At 32.7% G+C, this 20,568-nt stretch overlaps 1 protein-coding gene across 1 annotated transcript in view; it reads left to right on the top strand.

Annotated features, from left to right (window-relative positions):
• The window catches only part of LOC128176835 (uncharacterized), a 37,427-nt gene extending 18,156 nt beyond the window's left edge, over positions 1–19,271 (top strand). Inside the window, exons 15-47 of the mRNA XM_052843382.1 lie at positions 112–309; positions 521–656; positions 744–778; positions 870–1,011; positions 1,122–1,351; positions 1,643–1,813; positions 1,956–2,148; positions 2,294–2,533; positions 2,618–2,835; positions 3,448–3,553; positions 3,650–3,766; positions 3,878–4,013; positions 4,107–4,287; positions 5,416–5,686; positions 6,097–6,283; positions 6,379–6,590; positions 7,109–7,338; positions 7,477–7,630; positions 8,015–8,193; positions 8,439–8,582; positions 10,591–10,759; positions 10,856–10,985; positions 11,947–12,068; positions 12,165–12,304; positions 12,420–12,567; positions 14,567–14,770; positions 14,864–15,085; positions 15,172–15,957; positions 16,165–16,383; positions 16,486–16,581; positions 16,667–16,992; positions 17,131–17,335; positions 18,738–19,271. Of these exons, the coding sequence (XP_052699342.1) occupies positions 112–309; positions 521–656; positions 744–778; positions 870–1,011; positions 1,122–1,351; positions 1,643–1,813; positions 1,956–2,148; positions 2,294–2,533; positions 2,618–2,835; positions 3,448–3,553; positions 3,650–3,766; positions 3,878–4,013; positions 4,107–4,287; positions 5,416–5,686; positions 6,097–6,283; positions 6,379–6,590; positions 7,109–7,338; positions 7,477–7,630; positions 8,015–8,193; positions 8,439–8,582; positions 10,591–10,759; positions 10,856–10,985; positions 11,947–12,068; positions 12,165–12,304; positions 12,420–12,567; positions 14,567–14,770; positions 14,864–15,085; positions 15,172–15,957; positions 16,165–16,383; positions 16,486–16,581; positions 16,667–16,992; positions 17,131–17,335; positions 18,738–19,027 (6,537 nt within the window). The 3' untranslated portion in view covers positions 19,028–19,271. The remainder of the gene's footprint in view (positions 1–111; positions 310–520; positions 657–743; positions 779–869; positions 1,012–1,121; positions 1,352–1,642; positions 1,814–1,955; positions 2,149–2,293; positions 2,534–2,617; positions 2,836–3,447; positions 3,554–3,649; positions 3,767–3,877; positions 4,014–4,106; positions 4,288–5,415; positions 5,687–6,096; positions 6,284–6,378; positions 6,591–7,108; positions 7,339–7,476; positions 7,631–8,014; positions 8,194–8,438; positions 8,583–10,590; positions 10,760–10,855; positions 10,986–11,946; positions 12,069–12,164; positions 12,305–12,419; positions 12,568–14,566; positions 14,771–14,863; positions 15,086–15,171; positions 15,958–16,164; positions 16,384–16,485; positions 16,582–16,666; positions 16,993–17,130; positions 17,336–18,737) is intronic.
• Positions 19,272–20,568: the final 1,297 nt, after the last annotated feature.

A 20,568-nucleotide genomic window follows, 5' to 3' on the forward strand; every position in this document is an offset into this window, starting at 1 on the left:
CTGGCAATTTCTAAAAATAGGTTACTATTTACAATATATGCATGCATGATTACGAAACATCTTTTTCAGACCAGTTGACAGTTTCACATATAGCTTTTTATTTCTGTTAAGGATATAGAGGATATAGACTTCACGACCTCTACATCTAGCCTATCTGCTCACTGGACCGGATTCTTCCACGTCTATCTTGACGTAGACTTCAAGTTCCGAGCTGGTTCAACGCCAGGTGGTGGCGATGTTTTCCCACAAACTGATGTTGGTAGAAATCAAACGTACACAGCGAAAGGACTTACATTAGAAAACTTTAAGGTTATATGAAAAACAATAGACAAAAACAACAACAAACAGAACAGCTAAATAAACTTTATCAAATCAAACGGAAAATTTTATTTTAAATACGATGTTTTTTAAATCAACAAATTGACGAGTGATTCTTAAGATACAAAATATACGATTTTCATGTTTCAATAGTGTAAGAAAAAAATGGTGCCGTGCTTTAAAATGCATTTCATGTCTACAGACGTATTATGTGACAATAACTGCTGTGTCGTCTGCTGGAAATGTAGAAGTTACCTCTGATGGCGTCACCGTCGTTACAGAAAATTCGCCTCTGAGTGATGTATTTGTTTTCGATGGAGAACCATGTAGTTTTAAAGGTAACGATTTCATTTTTGTTTAATAACAATAGATGACAGTTGACAATGAATTACTCCTGTTACATCTTATAGTATTTCTTATTGCAGGTGATGAAAATGTGACTTTTAGTCATCATGAAACGGTAGGAAATGTTTTATTTTGGCTTGCCCTAGGCAACTATTAAAAATAATTAAGATGCTTGCATATGTTTAACAAGCCTGTAATTTTCACAGGATCATCGGCTGAAGTGCATGGAGGATATTGATTACCAGTCATCAATCGATACTCTAGAAGCCTACTGGAAAATACCATCTGCTCTTCAAAAGGTTGCTCCAGATATGCATATATCTATTGAGGAACATTTTGCACACAACAGTTAGTAAATGTTTCAATGAATAGTTTGCCAACATGTAGTTAACAAAGCTATCTAATTTTATATGCAAAATTCGTAATAATGCAATAAAGAAAGATACTTGTAAATGTAGACAAGTGGACCACATTTAAGGATTTCTACTACAACCATGGCCATCAAGAAGTCAGGTTTACAAATCTTGTGCTGGATCCAGGAATAAAATACCGTTTTGTGGTGAAGTTATGTGCTAAACACATCTGTTATGAGCCGCAGTACAGTGATGGAGTAAGAATTCTGGCTAACCCTCCAACCACCGGAAACATTGAAGTTCAACATCTTAACACATCTGGGGGACAAGAACAGGTCAATCACTCATGTTCATTATCTATAGACCCTTTATTCTGTTTTTTTCGTGTCTTTTGTTCTTTGTTTTATTAATGATTTTGAATTTTGACATGTTTACAAATCAATGTTTCATAAAAGTACTGTGGAATCATTTTTATTCGTTGGGATCAATTTCATGGGTTGCCAACATATTTCTTGTTAATGGGGCAACGGTTACCCACGAAAGCCACGAACACTGGTTCCCTACGGAAAATAATGATTCTACGGTATTCAATGGAAAAAAGTCGTCAATAATCATTTTCTGTGTAGCTCCGTGTAAAAATGGACTTGTTTTTCGACCCCGATGTTCCTGATTTTAACCTGAAATACAATGTTGTGGACAAGTACGAATGGGCCATAACTGACCAATCCAAAATTGGGCGAACACACACTATATGGCGGGAACTGACCAATTACACACTGTCTGTTTCAAAAACCGAGGTATTTTAACAGCCAAGTTATTTTCATAATAAAGACGATATTGATATGGTTTTACATATGATATGAAAATGGCTGTATTGAATGATGACACATGCCTAAATTTGTTATGTTTTACAATACTTGATTTAACTCTTGATTTCAGATATCGTTTATACTTGAATTGAACGGACAATTTGATTTTTCAAAATGTAGAGGATTAGCCATAAGGGGCTTTAACAAGATGAAGCTTTATTCTACAGTGTACTCACATGTAAGAGATTGTGAGGCATTTGATCCTGTATTAATTATACCAAAGACTGTTATTGACGCCGTTGGAACACCTGATCCAGATCGAGGTTAATTTTAAATTAATGTTTGTTTTTGAAGTCTTTCTTCTCATGAACATTTTGCATTATAGCATCATTGATAAGATTTAAGATTTTAACTGTATGAACACTTTTGTGTCATACTACATTTGTAATGATAACATTAATATTGCAGATGGGTACGGAGAACCAGTTATCCTAGAAACCAATGCACACTGGTCTCAACCAGATGCAGACTATACACCTAACATGAATTATATATCTGCTGTGTGGCCTAAACTGCGTTACAAATCGTACAAAGTTGCTGTACTAAACGCAAAGAGTGTGGATGTCACAACATACTATCTTCCTACCAATACATTGTCACTCAGGGATCCCTGTAGTCATCCTGATGCTATCAAATGCTCTTCTACAGGTTTGCACAATGGATACGCCATATACTGATATAGACTGACAAGTTATACTTTAATATTACTAAATTCGGCATAATTTGTTTCAGACAATGAATTTATCAACGTCAAGTTTGAGCCTGGAGAACTTGAACATGGTCAACGATACATTGTATGTATCCATACGGAACACACTGAAATTGTGTATGAGGAGTGGACACAAGTTTTACCGGAACTTAACGAGTGTAGTGACGGTGTTGTGGTAGATCTTACTCCTCCTCTAGCTGGCAAAGTATGGATTGGAAGTAGACAAGGATTAGAATTTCAGGTCACTCAATATTTTTTATATATCAAAACTTGATTTCTACAATGTTCTCATAATGTAAACTTGCCTGATATTCTTTTAGTTTTAATAAATAAAACATTTTGTTATGTATCGAACTATAAATATAATAGGTCAAAAAATAAAATGCGTTAAGTGAATGCCGTATATATTTTTAGGAACGGCAAGTAGCAAATAAAAAACGACAACGTTGCGGCCTTAACATTTTTTTTCATTATACTTCTTTTTACAATTTATTGATGTACAAAAGTGTGGATCCTTGAAAAATCAAAACGCTTATTATGTTTTTAATAACTGTCTGTAGAAAGAAGGCAAATTGAATGCTTAGCTCTGCTTTGATTTTTATGGACTTTAACAACCCGATATATTTCCATAGACAGTCAGTGACAAACTTTATTATTTTTTATTTACGTAATAGTAAATAGATTACTAATTATTCTATGTGTTAATAACAGTTCATGTTCATAAACAACACTTTCCTCCTTTGAGTTTCTCTCATAAAGGAGTCAATGTAACTGGGAAAAGGCTGTAGTCACTGCCTGTTTATGTTTCTGGAACCCTATGGAATGTGAAATAAAATTAGCTTTCCTTTTGCAGACATCTACATCTGTTCTATACGTTAACTGGGAAACTTTTCAAGATGTTGAAGAGTTTCAGACCATTTCACATGCATCAGGAATCCAGAACTACCAACTTGGAATTGGTAAGATATTTTTTTAAAGAAAACCACTCATGGAAAAGACAGACAGGTAGATACATAATATATACAATTATGTTGTTTTTTTCTGTTGAATATTAGGAACATCTGTTGATGGTAATGATGTCGTTGCTTTCTTTGACGTTGGTGTCGTCAACCACAAGGTTTTAAATGGAACTGCCTTGGTAAATGGTCGCACCTATTATGCCACAGTTATAGGTAAATAAAAAAGGTTATCCAATCTATTCTAACAGAAAAGCACATTTTTGATTATTTAGTTACTAGTACACATTGATATAATTTGATAACATAAATGTTTTTGTATTGAAGCTATGGATTATGCAAATAGAACAACAATAAAATCATCGCCACCAGTCCTAATTGACAATACCCCTCCAGTGAAAACTGATAACCCGGTGACAATATCCGGTAGACACATCACCTCCGATACCGAAATTGAAGCATGGTAATTATTAACAAGCATTTTACCTGCATGTCAAAACAGCTGTGTAATCAGGGGTTTTAACTGACAATGCATTTTTGTTGCTTTTCTTGGTAGTTGGAAGAACGTTTTCTATGACGCCGAAAGTGAAATAAATTACTATGAATGGTCCATTGGCTCTGAATCCGGCTATGATGACATCAAGAATTTTACACGTGTTGAAACAGAATGTGGCGAAAATAATGAACTTGAACGGCTTCACTTCAAAGAAGGACATGCGTATTATATATCAGTAAAGGTAAACTTATACTCATAAATTTACATTCAGGGTATATTTCGTCTTGTTTGCATTGGAAATCTGCGACGTTCAATTTTAATTTTTTCTGAGTACCTTTTGCTAATTCATGCGCCATGAGCTCAAATATATATATCTATGTCTTCACGTGTTCTGAGTATATTTAATTATTTTTGTAAGATTAAATGAAATTTTCAATTTTACTTAACCAATTTGATATGCACTTTTGAAAAATAATCATTAAATTATATCTACTCCTTAAAAAAGATTTTCTCTACGACGTTTCTGACACTATATTTTTAGTCGCGGAAGCGAACTATTTAACATGTTAATATGGCTGTTCCATGTATGTTTCATATCCCTGGCTAAGAGCGTATATGATATGGCTTTACATCGACAATACATACAAATAGTATGAATATAGATATAAGCATTGAATGCTTATTTTTGGATTCTGTCGGTCCTGTAACACACCAAGCGGTGCAGACAAATTAAAACCGCGCGTTAGCGTTACCACATTAGCACGGTATCCAATTTGTTTGCACACGTGGTGTTTCATAAACATAAATTACAGATTGGCAACTGATCTAAATCTCGCGATCCCTATTGTAAAGTATTCCTAGTTTAAATCTTTCTAATAAACAATTATACCGAAATATAAACAGCTAAACTCTATTACCAAAACATTCAAAATATTATGTTTTCATGAGTTTATGACTTATAAACAATTTTAAGAGAGCAGTTTTAGGAGGCAGTTGGCTACCCGTCATTCGAGATTTCGTCGATGTTCTATAGCTTGCCAATGCATTTTCTATATATTAATATTATTTTTCAATTTATTGCTTCAAAAACGTCTAAAACCTATGCACATTTTCATAAAAACAATATACTTTTCGTTTAAGATCATTAACTCAGTTTACTTATGAGTAGTTCTCAAAGTAAGGTTGGTCCCGTTTATCAACAACAAAACACGCTAATGGCGGAGATGCCAATCTCTGTTATTTATGTCTTGGTGTGTTACAGGACCGACGACATCCAAAAAAAAGGATTCAATGCTTAAGCATTCTATTTTACTGTATATGATGATTATAACGAAGCACTCAGTCTGATATTAGCGTATGAATATTCAAGGCATACAACAAAGCTGGGCTTGTTTCTTTGGCAACCTCATGGGCCTTCAGCGTTGATTTTACTCCTCCTCTACAAGGACATGTTTTCGATCTTCAACCAAACGGAACCAGTCGACTTGACATAGATTTTCAAACCGATATGACAGCTTTACTTGTTTTTTGGGAAGGGTTTTTTGATCCTCATTCGGCAGTTAAGGAATATATAATAAGTGTAGGGACTTGTCCAGAGTGCGGTGATGTTATAGAAGAACAGTCCGTAGGAATGACTAATGGTATTTAAATCAACATTTGAGATCTTTTTGTCCAGTAAATTAAAATAAATTTTAGTAACATTTATACGTTTTTCAATCTCCTCTACAAATCATTGATTATCTGACAGACTAAAACAGAAAGTCATTTTGTAATTTTTGACTTTTCAGTTACCGAAAGAAAACTAATATTTTAGATACATTCTTGATATAGTTATAAGCGTAAAGATCGTTGAATTGTCTGTAGATCTAACAAATTTACGAGATGTTGGCTTTTCGGTCAAAAGAGGACTGAACAAAGCATTTCATACTAACAAAATTTAACGCCCATGGCTTGAATCATAAAGTATTTACTACATAACGCAAACGATAATGATTAGTTTCTGTTGGATAAAAATTGATAATTTGTTTACATCTTTTTTTTTGTTTTTTAGAAATTAAGATCGATTATGTTCATTTTGGACCTGGGATAATATACTATACAACAGTCATGGCATGTAACACGGCAGATTACTGTACCATAGCAACATCAGATGGTGTTATCATGGACAACAGTCCACCTAGCATAGGCATTGTTATCGACGGTACAACCATAGAAGATATCGAGTATCAGTCAATAAGGTTGTCTTAGGTTTTCTATTTTTTGTTTATTTCAAGTGTATTTTATGAGTCAAATTTAAAAATTATTGTTTATGTCTAATTTACTCTTTTGTCAGAAACTTCATCGACGCAAGATGGCTTGGCTTTAATGATCCACAATCGGGACTCGCTCGATTTGTTTGGTGGGCAGGTACAACACCAGGGGGGAAGGAAGTTATGGCAGAGCGAGAAGTTCATGTTACTGAAATGGCTACAGCGCTAAACATAAAACCTGAGATGCCAATCGGAAAAAGAATTTATGTTACTGTCAGGGCTTTTAACAGAGCAGGTAAATTGGAACTTTATTGAAAACAGAAATGGGAAATAACCTATATGTACTTCTCTAAGTTGCTTGATTATTATTGATTGTTGATTACCATTGAACCACATATCTTAACGAAGCTTACTTCCAAAACCTTTATATTATATATCATCATTCTCTTTAATGAGTTTTTAATTGTTTAATCAATGTGGCACAAACTTTTCTATTTGCGTAAACTTTGAATTGTTTTGATTAAATCTGAAATAAAGTTATGCAGCTTCATGGAAGTTTATAGTATTTTTTCGTTTTAACAGAAAGTGGCTGATACAACCAGTTTTAAATGTAACTGTAGTTTCACAAATACTTTATACAAATTGAGTAAAAAGCTTTGAACAATTGTAGCAGTTCTCCTGAGATTCATACCTGTAGCTTTATATTATTCTGATAAAAAAGTGTCAAGAACAATAGAAAGAACAAGGAAAAGGCGTCAAAATACCGAAAGAACATTGCATGTTACAACAATTTACATCAATTTGATTTTTAAGGATTGTTCAGTGATGCATCGTCAAACGGATTCATCATAGACGACAGCCCTCCGGTCATATCTAGGGGACCAGTGTTTTCTAAAGACATTGGTATTGACGGTAAAATCCAGTTCTACAGAACTCTGATGAAGGTGGAATGGGATGTCAGTGATAAGGATTCGTTCATAGAAAAGCAGTACATATCCTTAAGGGCACATATTGGTGGTGATTTTGATCTTCCGTCAGCACAGGTAACATATTTTACAACAGTGAATACCGTTATTCGGTTTGGAACTGAAAATAGTTTCTTAAAGACTTATGCATTTATATGTGTACATGTATACTTAGAGAATAGAAGTTTTGAAAATGATATCATTTTAACACTTTAGGTAAATGGGATAGCAAGAGATTTTGTGCTCAGCGGACTTTCTTTGCACGATGGTGTAACCTATTACATTACTGTTATATCCTGTAATGGAGCCAAAATATGTACGTCGAGTTCATCTCCTGGGATTTTGGTTGACACAACTCCCCCAAACAGAGGCAAGCATTAAGAAAAATACCATTTCCTCCTCGTAAAACTTTGTATGATCAAAGTAACGTAAATTTATTAATCAGTAGACATCTTTCTACGATAACTCTCGAAATATTACATAAATCAAATATCCTTAAAAAAGACATCATACTTCTTTTTTTTTAAATTTGATATTGAAGCGACCACACATTTATAAAACACTAGAATGCTCGGCAGTTAAGTCCTCATGAGAAAACTCTAATGGGAAACTTTGGAAATAATCCACTTTTGACTCATATTGCTATCAATATGTTGAATTGATAATTACGTATGCTGTCGTCGTTGGTTTTGTTAAAAAAGAAATGAAAGTAATTTTTAATTCATATTCAAATTAAAATAAAACACTTTTACAGGAATGTTTGCAATAAAGACCGATCATGCAGCAGACCTTAGTCGCCATGTAGATGGATCGATGACGTGGTCAAAGTATGCCGTAAATTTGGCGTGGCTCGGATTTGCAGACATTCATTCAGAAGTGAATCACTACTTTGTCAATGTAGGATCCAAGTACATGGGTGCAGATCTGAATTCAGTGCGTCATTTTTTTACGAAATGTTTCGTTAAATACATGTATCTGTTCTTATATATATATATATATATATATATATATATATATATATATATATATATATATATATATATATATATATATATATATATATTGATCAATTTTAACTGTAAACTACTATTATATGAAAAATGGTTCGATAAAATCACAAAATTAGCTAAAAATATATGTATTTAACAAAGTCTCTATAAAGAATACTTTCTTGGTAGGAACCTGGTGTACCTCAAAGAGTGAATCATTCAATAACAGGAAAAGACAGGGATGAAGGAAAGGTTCAAATGTACAGAATGAAAACAATTAAGTTAGACGGAGAAATAAAGCATGTGTTTATCACCGTGTGGGCAGTAAATAAGGTAAATCTTACTATAAGAAGTACATAAATTAACCATTTTATACCATACTTTGGTGTGGTTTCTATTGTTGTAAATGTAGGATATCTGGGCTACGTTCACTATTTTAGCAGATATACCCTAGCTGCAAGGTCGTACATTTTTATACAGAGGCCCGTTTCACAAAGCTATCTTATGACAAATATCTGTCTTAAGACCAAAATTTGTCATAAGTTTTTATCATAGCTGTTTCACAAAATAATGTTTTGCACTTATTTTAATTATATAGACCTACCAGTAGTTGATAAAATTTATTTCAGTTGAATTCATGTAGATTTATTTTCTTCACTGGTTTGTTTTTATTGTTCTTATCAAAAGAAAGTACAAAAACGTAAGGTACATTATAAAGTTTCCAGTAATGTTATTGAATATATATTTATACTACGGATTTCGAAAATAAATTCTTTACTTTACAATTTACTGATTGAATTTTATGCAATCGCTCCTATAATAATTATCTTAAGATTTTCTTAAGATAAGTTAAAGTTATGACAGTTTTGTGAAACAGCTATGTCATATCTTATGATAATCATAAGTCAAATCTTATGACAATCTTAAGACATGTCTTATGATAAATCTTATGACAGCTTTGTGAAACGGGCCCCAGGTTTTTTAACGGACTGCTAGTTTAGCAGCTACGGCTCTGATATAAAGTTGGAAATATTTAACTAAAGACTTAATACATCAACAAAATTTATTAATTTCCAGCGGAAATACACGTTAGAATTCATAATAAATTATACAAAATATCACTAAATAAAATAAATTTCAGGTTTGTTACAAAGTGATAAATAAGTAGCAGCAATGTAGGGTACGAATGTCTACACAAGGCTAGCTTATCGTTCAACAGCGTACATGTAGCTGCTACAAAAACCTACGTAGCAGCTATGATCTTGAAAGCAAGCCTGAACATATACACTTTTTTTAAAACTCAGCCCAATATCTCAGATAAAAACTTCATCCGAGTTGTTTACTAGCATAAAATTGTCCATTGTAAGAGATTCCTTCAGATCAAAACTGCCCAAATAAAATACGTATAACTGACAACGTTCTTTGACAGATACTTGTTCACAATCTTACTTTAAGCATAAGGCAAGACAATATCGTGAATGGTTTAGACCAAAAGATTGTATTTCCATATTCTCCTCCAAATGTGCGAAAAAGTTAAGAAACACATGCAATAAGAAATCCGGGTATCATATATTTAAAAAATATTTAAAGAAACCCAATCACATGATAAAAACGCAATTTGATAATGAATTTGTTTTGTGGACGGAGTTGAATAGCTAAATTAGATTTGACGATAGCCGATTTCGCGACGTACATTTTCGCTTATGTTAATTTATCTATCTATCTATCTATCTATCTATCTATCTATCTATCTATCTGTCTATCTATCTATGTCAAAAAATGATTAAAATTATATTATTGGTATTTTTTTTAAAAAAGTAGATATCATCATTAATTAAATTAAATTTTAAGTTCAGAAGCATTGCACTACTTGGTGTTTTTAAACATAAAATTGATGTTGAATTCTTTGAAGCAAGTATCGGTACTAGAAGTCGGAAAATGAATAAATGAGAAATATTAAATATAACAACAAACAGTCAAATCATCTCTATGAATTAAAAAATAGAATACTCCTAATTAAGATTTGCCAATTTTGGGGATAAAAAGTCGTTTGATAATATGTAGAATAAAGTGTAATGTTAGAGAAAACAAATTCGCAGCATACTGTACGTATTCTAGTGCAGTTACGATATGATGAATAGTGGTTAACAATTGTACAAGTAAATTACCAAATATAACATTGACGATTTATTGTGCACAAATACCGGATGGGCGTGGCTATAATGAAAGTCACTCCACTCTTACGACGCCCATCAGGTAGCTGCATAAAACCAACAATATTATAACTACTACTGATTGCACATCATGTTTAAAGTGTAATGTATTTTTTTATACCTTAAAGGCTGGTCTATCTAGCTCTTTGATCCATTCTCAATTCCTAAAAGTACCGGGTGGTACGCTGTTTCTAGTCAGAAGATGTAGAGCAACATCTTGTGAAGGACACTGTGTGTGTGCTCCCCAAGACCAAGTCTGTCATATAAATGGATCCTCTTGCAACGATGTCTCAAAACGTAAGAGCTTTAGTATTGGAGTACCTGTGTATTGATTATATCAACATACTCCCTGTGAGTTCAAAATTTAATAAATTTTATTTGCCTTATTATCAGATAACACAAACAACTTACTGCAAGTTTTGGATGTGATGGATGGTGACGTGGACATTGCATACACGCCAAGTGATACCTTACTGCAAGGGAAATGGAAAATAGTACACAGACAAGGACAACCTCCACTTTGGTAGCTAATGATTCGATAAAAGCATTGTATTTAGTTATTTTCAACAAATTGAACGGATTATTTTTTTCACGTTTTCTGAAATGAAAAAAATAAATTTATTGTTACGCCTTATGAATGCTAAAAAAGTGGTCGGCCCGTGTTCGTCTCTCTGAGTAATGGCACATTCAATTTGATCTTATTGCACTGAAAATGCAGTTTTGCTGTATTGATATTTATTGCCATTATATATTACAAAGCAGGATAATTACATAAGATATTGTTTCAAATATGATCAGATTGAATATTTTGATTAAGAAAAAATATCTTCATAAAGCTGCGTATATTTTATGACCTGTTTTACTTCAAACTGACTCCTTTATTTTTTAAATAGTAATAGTTAGATTTGAAATAAAATTTTTCTGTATATCATCTTTTTAATAAATTTAATGCAGTTTGATTACTTATGTTTTCAGTATGTAATTGGCATAATAAAACATCATAGTCAGTGATGCAGCTATTTAAAAAAGGACTTCAAATGTATAATTCTTGCGAAATTTGGCTTATAGAATACCAGAGTTTATTATATATTTGCACGGTTTATTGCTGAATGACAATTAGATTGTTTACTATTGATTTTACATGTAATACAAAGCACACATATTATGTTGTTTGAACCATACGTTGAAAGTTTGCTTGCATAAATGATTATTGTGAATACATTTTCAAAGAATCATAATTTTGAACTTTAAAAAAAATCCCTTCCACCCAAAAATATAGTTCCAGATAAAACTTACATGTTTTTTATCAATTTTAGATTAATTTTCTTTATAAATGTTTTGTAATTATTTAGTAAAAATCATTTGATCTGTGCTAAATAAATAAATGCTTTCATACTTATTTTGAAAAAAAATTATTATGAGCGCAGTGAACTTGAAAGGTGACGAGTGAAATACCTAAGAAATATTTTTCTTGTCCTATCAAGGTACCAGTGGAGCGTCGGATTGACAAGCAACGATGTACCAACCGGAATTTTTCACAAAGAGTTAGAACGGGTTTGGCACGATGCTGGTCAAAACAATTTTATTGTATTTTCAGTTAAACCAGGCATGTTATGTTTTCATGCATTTTATATGTTTTTGCATTTAACTTTTTATTATGTTACACGCTGTTATTTGTAATGCATGTTTTATATCCTTATAGGATTTCATTTGCACGCAGACATCAAATATTCCGTGTTTGTGAGAGTATGGTATAGTGATGATACTTATGCGATATTTAAATCGGATGGAGTTGTCATAGTAACACAAAGACCATCGGTAACAAATATCCTCGGAAGCTCGGTAATAGTTTTTTGACATGTATTGATATTTTTTTATTAAGTCTTAAAATTCTTTAAAATTAATTTGTAGTTTTATTAAAAAATAATTCAATGTTCTTGAAAATTATTAAATATAGGTTACAGAAAGAATGATGAACAGTCCCCTTAAAGATCAGGACTTTATCATGGAGGATGTGTCATTTATGGTTGACTGGAAAAATAAGTTTATTGATGCAGATGAATGCATAAAGTCGTTTCACGTTTATATTAGCACATATCCAGGAGGTAACACATTCTTTAGATTAAGTTTGTTTTTGAAGATAAAATATATCTCCACTTTGAAGAATGAAAAACCAAATATTGTGATTTTTCTGTTATCATTAACTGTGAATACCGTGTTTCTGGCTTGATTTTCGTGCTAATAGCCTCGGATTATTTTTAGGTCTTTAAAATTTAACACAACTTTTCTTTGTCGTTAAAATAAATTTATGCATTTAACAATATATTTTGTAACATTAAAAAGTTCGTTAAAACAGACATATATCCTCTGATACAAACGACCCCGAGATGTTATAATCTTCTTATCTACATTTTTATAAAGCACTACGCCTTGCTATATAAAAAATATTTAAATGCCTCATGCGTTTTCATATGATCAAAAATTGATTATCAACATAATCATGATATGAATAAAAAAAAATCCAAACTTCAGCAAATACTTCATTTCATTATCGGAGAATGGAATTAAAATTATATTATACATAAAAACAATTCATTGTATCAAGAGAATACAAAACTATCAATTAAATACAGAAAACCGGTACTTCCTTTGTCACAATATTTTTTCTCAAAAACTTTACCGAGGAAGTTTACGTTGATTTGAAAGAGTAACCTCTCCTTGAAAACCAGAAATACAAATAAAATAGGTAAATTTATATGATAAACTCTTGCAATTTTATTTATAATTTTTATAAATATAAGACTATCAACACCATCTTGGCCATATATTGTAAACTAAATAATGAAAAAAAGAGACTTGATAATAAAATTTTCTTTTTCCCAATTTTCGAAAATAACAATGAAACATGGGTGTTAAGGTATCAAAAGTCGATTTTTTGTTAAGTTTGTGTTTTAATAATGAACCTGTATTACACAACTGTCAGTTCTGTGAGCCGATGCAGTCCTCAAATCATCATATATGATGTTTAATATGCTTTGAAAACTTATGGAATTGATATAATTGAACAACAAGAACAACAAACATACGTAAAAATCCAAATTCGCTATATCATGTTCTTTTTAATCAAATATGACTGGATGGTTGTAACTAAACTTCAAATGACTCACTAGCATTCGCGTAATTCAGGTTATAAAATTAGGTAAATTACGTGTATTGAATTTTGCAAATGCAGTTTAATGAACGCCATTTGTGTAATTCTCACATTTTTTTTCTTTTGCATACTGTCAAATTATTTAAACATAAATACATGTTAAATGACAATATTAAATTTTTAATGCTTGTAAAATTAATCAAATTCTATTGTATATCGCTACATATTTCTTGAAATAAAAAATATATGTTGTGGGGTTTTTAACCGTATAACATGCATCTACCGATTTAATATGCTTAATTATCTTTTATCACTAAATAGTAAATCTGGATATGTGATATCAATAATTCATAGTGATATCACCTGTTTAAATTGATTAGGTGATTTCACACACATGTATTTAATTCAAATAGGTGATATAACCTCTTCGAATAGGTGATATCATCTAATTGAATAGGTGACATCTTCTTTTCAAACCGAATATGTGGTATCACTTATTCTAATTGGTCATATCCTTTCAAATTAAATCTGAAATAATATCTGCTCCCTCTACAGATGAGTTGTTGTCGATTAATCTTAAACTTTATAACCTTGTCTTCCAATAAACATCGTCATTATCAAAGCGGCGAACAGTTCTTTGAATGTTGTTTGAATGTTGATATAAACGCGGCATCCCTTGCCTCGGCGGCCGCCATATGTCTAAAATAACCATTCATTCTTTAACGAAGTAATAATAGCATTAATTCGAAAAGATGATATCAACAATTCAAATCACTGAGGTAAATTAAAGCAACTATTCGAATAAGTGACATCACTTACTTAAAATGAAAACTATAAGATGATTTCACCCATATCGAATTGGTGATATCTGACCTTTTTTAATAGTTAAATCGCCTATTCGAATTGATAATATCGCTAAATGACAATACTAAAACGGCGCATCATATTTTCAGGGCATGATGTTTGGGACAATGAAAAGGATTTAGGCAATACGGAAATGTCGGTTAGGGTGCGGAGAATCTCCCTCGCTCCTGATGTGAAGTATTTTAGCAATGTTATTGCTTATGGTTTCTCTGGTATCCACCACACCGAATTTTCTGACGGATTTAAGACGGACAACAGTAAACCATCTGCAGGCGTCATTTATGATGGAATAGGTAAAAAGCAAATAGTATGTGGGTCAAAGAATAAAAGAATTAGTTTACTAAATACTGAAAGTGCCAATAGTTTTATATTTTGGTTTTACGTAGGTTTGCATGATTTGGAATATCAAAATACATCAAAAGTTGTGGCAGCAAAGTGGCATGGATTTACGGATACAGGCTCTGGGATTGTTAAGTACTATTGGTGTGTAGGAAAATCGCCAGTAGTAAGCGAAGAATATTCAAATACTGAGTGTAGTATTCACGACTGGATGAATGTAGGAATGCACACAACGATATCACGAAAGACGTTTGCCAATATATCTTTAGGTATGGATTTATATATCTCTTTCTCTCTTACATACAATCACTCACGAGTACACACATTTTGACGCACGAATGATTTTATATTACAGGAGATGTTCTATATAGCAAGGTATATGCCATAGACAACGTAAATCGTAAGTCGGACATTGTTGTCTCTAATGGAGTAGCAGTGGAAACAACGCCACCACAGCCTCAGTATCTCTTCCATGTGGATGAAAACCTTGCAGAAAATCCCTCTTTTGAAGATTCCATAAAAACTCTATCGATGGACAATATCAACAAGACAAATATTTGTTCGCTAGTATCGGACTTTCATCCTGAAAAATGGAATCTAGCAACAGGTAGTTGTGCAGCAGTGGTTTCTTCTGCGAAGAACATGGCGAGAAATGGAGGATCGTTTTTGATCTTAAAAGGGAGTATTAAACAAATAATCAATAATCTAATTATTGGTGAACTTTATCGTGTAAATTTTTACACAAGCCACTTAATGATTTCTGCCTCTAGATTGTCAAACAAAGAAGGATTCATAAGTATAGGGAAAACAAAACATGTATTTTTGTTGTATACAAAGGCCTATCGTCATGATGAACATGGAAAATCGAAAACAAGAGATCTAGTGTCATGGCATAGACACACATTTTATTTCATAGCAAGAAATATTTCAGCAGAGTTGTCAGTGGGAAGCACTGATGATAAGACAGGTCTTTTTATTGATGATTTGTCACTTCAAATGGTAGAAAGAAATCAAGTGAATAAAACAGGTGGTCAGCATATTAATGCCCATGTGGTATATCTTCACGAATGGGGATCTATCCACGGAGCTTGGAGTTTTGTTGAAGATGTGAGTGCCATCAAAGAGTACAAATGGGCAATAGGTAAGGTATTATTTTTAAAGTAATTTGAATGAAATGATAATTTAGTGGTATTTCAGAATTAAAGTAAAATACTAAACTGATTAAATTTTCAAATTCATATTTATATGAGAATTCAATTGGCGCCAAATATTTATATTATAAGTACATATTTTTTTTATTTTAATCAAAGTAGTCAGTGGATGTGAATTTAATGAATGTTCTTGGTAGGCTACACCAAAGGAGGTACACAAATTCAAGGCTTTCAAAGTGTTGGACTCAACAACTTTGCCTATAACGCCAATGTCACCTTAGTCCACAATACATTTGTTCACATCACAGCTATTGCTTCCAATGTGGTGGGTTTACAAGGAATTTCTTATTCTGAACCAGTGCTGGTTGACCTCACACCACCGGACATTGTTAACGTTTATGATGGTGATCTTTCAAGTAAGCTGTATTATCAATATATTGTATTTATTATTTATATGTTTGTGAAGTTGGATTAGATTCTGCAATTTATCGATGTTGTTCCAAATATTTCGTTTTCAGATGAAGACCAGGAGGCCTGGACGGATAATGAAGTATCTGTCAATTTTGAAGCTGTTGATAACGAATCTGGCATTGATCACTGTGAATGGGCCATAGGTATGTTCTGTTTTCACAGCTCGCCAAAATTCATATTTGTCTTACTATTTCACAATTTAACATGTGTTTGCCTATTTACACTAAGGATACCAACCACAAGGAATAGAACTGCAGAGTTTCATTAGAATATCAGAAGGAAAAGGATACCAAGATTTTGACTACAGTCGTTTAGAAAACAAGACCATCTTCTCGTCCATCCGCTGTCATAATAAGGCAGGACTAACAAGCACAAAGTCATCGAATGGAGTCAAAATCTCCAATCGTCCTCCCTCCGTCAGACATGCTACTGTAGAAGTTGTTCCTCTATCTGTAACCGAGTACGCTGGGAGGGATCACTTCCAAAGCATGACCAGCAACCTCAGGATCCAGTGGAGCGGGTTTGAAGACTTTGTTGGCATTGAGCAATATAAGGTACGGTTAAACTATGATCGATATTATGGTAAATTTCATTAGTTCCACTTAAAATCCATATTTCTGTTGTCAGTATCAGCTATCAATAGATTTATTATCACCTTCATTTTCTGTGTATAAGTTTACATTTGCTTGCAGATTCTATTTCATGGCAAAAATAACAAGATGGAAGAAAAAATGTCTTTCCCAGTTGGCCAAGATATTTTAAGTGCAAGCTTCACTCATATGAAAATGAATGAAGGGCTGAAAAATATAACAGTTCAAGCCATAGGAAAGCTACTCATTGTCAGCGACACGGTTCCGTATAACATAACAATTTCCAAAACATTACCCAAGAAAGACCGTAAGAATTACTTTTTAGCTCACCTAAACTGAAGGTTTGAGTGGGCTTTTTTGATCACCTGTTGCCCGTTGTCCGTCCGTCCGTCTGTCTGCCTGTCCGTCTGTTTGTAAACGTTTCATATTTTTGATTTCTTCTCTATATAGCACAGGGCCAAAGAGAACTTGATACACAACATCCTTATGGGAAGTGGATTCTACACTGTAAATTGTTAGAATAAAGGGCAAAACCCTCTTTTAAAGGGAGATAATAACAAAACGGTGCAAATGGGGTGTGTTCTTAAAAAATCTTCTTCTCAAGAACTACTGCACAAGAAATACCAATATTTGTATCAAAGTTTGTATACATAGTAAAAATTCTAAATTGTTAAAATTGTAACCCCAGACTAGTACTGAGGCACCAAGAGGAGTTCGAAGAAATAGAAAGTTATAGGAAAAATGTTTAAAAATCTTCTCCTCAAGAACTGCAATGCTACAATTTGTGAAATTACTTTGCAGCATCCTCAGATAATGTAGATTCTAAATTGTGAAAATCATGACCCCTGAAGAAGAGGGATTCAAGGTTTTGCATAGAAACATATAGAAAAATGTTTAAAATTTTTCTTCTTCTCCAGAACTGCAATGCTACAGTTTGTAAAATTACTATGCAAATATCTTCAAATAATGTAGATTCTAAATTATAAATATCGTCTGACCCCCAGGACTAATAATGGTGCCCGAAAAGGGGTTCAAAGTTTAACATAGAAATATGTAGAGAAAATGTTTTATAGTCTGTCCCAAGATATTTTTGCTGCACATTTGGACGATTTTTAATAAAAATACACATACATGTACCTGTGAAAGAAGTGCAGTCGAAATCGATAAGAGGGAAAACTTCCAAGATAACTTCATTCAAACATTATCATATTTTCCCTGTTTAAAATTCACAGGAACAAAAACAGATTTCCTACGGAGATTCATAATGGGGAATGTTGACATCTTTTCTCCATTCGGAAGTCACTCAGAATACCTCGCACAAATTTTCAACGTTATCACCCGGGCTTAATTATGGCTGATGCAATGCAAAATCCCCGTAGACTTTCTATTTTTAGCCGTGTATTTTAACCTGACAAGCTAGAGGGGGCGTTTCAAAAGGGAAATCTTGGGATTTTTTTTTCATACTATTGAATGAACATCGTCTGAATTAAGAGGTATTTATAAATATCGAATAATATAAGAAAATATGCGGCAAAAATATCTTGGGACAGACAGAAAATGAAATAAAATGATACAACGAACTGGGGTTTTTCAGGTGAGCGATGTGGCCCATGGATCACTTGTTTACTTTTACCTCTAATAATAAAGATTTTTAAAACATGCATGGATATTTTCACAAATAAAGTTTACTATTACTTTTGCTATTTCAGCCAATGTTAAATTATCAGTAGCCTGGAATTCTGGGAAGAAGGAGTTCACGGTTACCTGGGAAAACATTTTCTCGTCTCCTCTGCCTTTGTACTATGAAGTCTCAGCAGGGACGGTGGAGGGAGGGGCTGACATCCTACAGTGGCAGGAGACCACATCCACACGGACAGTCTTTGTTCTTCCTCCCTCCGTCATAAACTGGTCCGGCCTCCATGTTCACGTATTTGTGAGAGCCATTACTGTAGGAGGAACCCATAGTGATATCAAAGGTTACATCCAGCTTCCGAAATGACAGAAGTTTACAACGTTTGAGATTTGTGGGTCTTCATGATAATATATGCTTTATTAGTGTATATAATCTTATTTTAATAGCTGTTTTCTAATTTTAGTGCAAATCCTATAATAGATAACATTGTACATTTAAGAATTGTTTCCTAAAATGTTTTTTGTAAAGTGTTATAAACTTCCGTCCAGATATCCGACCTCTAAATATGTAAATCCTGTTTGCAATAAAATATTACTTTCTGATTACTCAATTTTGCGTTACATTTTTTTTTCTGTAACGGGCGCATTTATTACATTTTATATTACACCTTCCTTTAAATCTTTCTTAAATAATCATATTTACACCGATTAAAAAAACACTTTTAAAAAATTGTTAAAAGTACATGTATAAACAATAATAAAGTTATATCGATGGAAAAACCACTGCTTCATCAGATTTAAATTCTTAAGAAGAAGACATCGTTGAGATGGTGACCATCTCAAAGAGATCGGCTTTGTCAAAAGGACTTTGTGGTGTAAGATGTAAGAATTATTTTAAGGAGTAATGAATCATTCTTTGTGTATTATGAGCTGATAAAATTCGGTCGGGTGATAAAGTCCAATAAAGCCCGAAAGGCTTATGATAGATTTGATTACGCCCCGATCGTATTTGAACCTCATAATATTCAAAGAATGATTCCCTATTGCTTATATTTTATATAATTTTCAGCAGTTGTGCGATTGAATATTAAAATAGTCATGGATGAAATGTATTGGACTACACATTTCAAAAATGATTTATAGTGTTATCATAGACAAAGACTCTAGAAAAATGTTAATATACATGTATACAGATATGCCTTTTTTATTGTGTTCTTTGTGGTTAGAAGACTGCATCCTCTACCTGTGGGCACTTTATGGATGAAGTTTGAATCCAACTTTACAAAAGACAGAAAATATGCTCTGGCAAAGGAGAGTGGGCTAGGAAATGGAGACTTTAAGGTGTTTTCAGAGCAGTATGCATTACTGAGTGGTGGGGAAAATATGCATTTTTTACTCTTATTAATTCTGCCAACAGGAATAAAGAAGATGGGTGAATAAGGCGTGTAAAATGCCCATACATGGTCGGACAAGCTATTGAAAAATTAAAATATCAATAAATCTTATATTTAAAAAAAAAATAATTTAAACAATATATATTTAACATATCATTGATTTTAAACCTATAAATATGTTCAATACTTGGAATATGTTGACTCAAACAGGCGTATACGTATCAAAACCTGCAAATAGTGTCATTTTTTAGAACTTTAAGGCATTTTTTTATAGAGTGGGTCTGGGCTCCATATTTTTCTCATAGTATAATTAAGGTCTAATGGAAAACAAACCTATTTCAATCAACAAAACCGTGGAGAGATATACATTAAAAATAATATTTTGTAACCCAACAATTGAACGTTTTGAAAAAATAATGCAAGTCCGTAAATTCGTAGCCAAAGTGACACATAATATTTAAAGGGCCTACTTTGTTGTGTCTGAAATGGTCCAGTGGTTAGAGTACCTGACATA

Source organism: Crassostrea angulata, chromosome 3 (genome assembly GCF_025612915.1).
Source record: "Crassostrea angulata isolate pt1a10 chromosome 3, ASM2561291v2, whole genome shotgun sequence".
Lineage (NCBI taxonomy): Eukaryota > Metazoa > Mollusca > Bivalvia > Ostreida > Ostreidae > Magallana > Magallana angulata.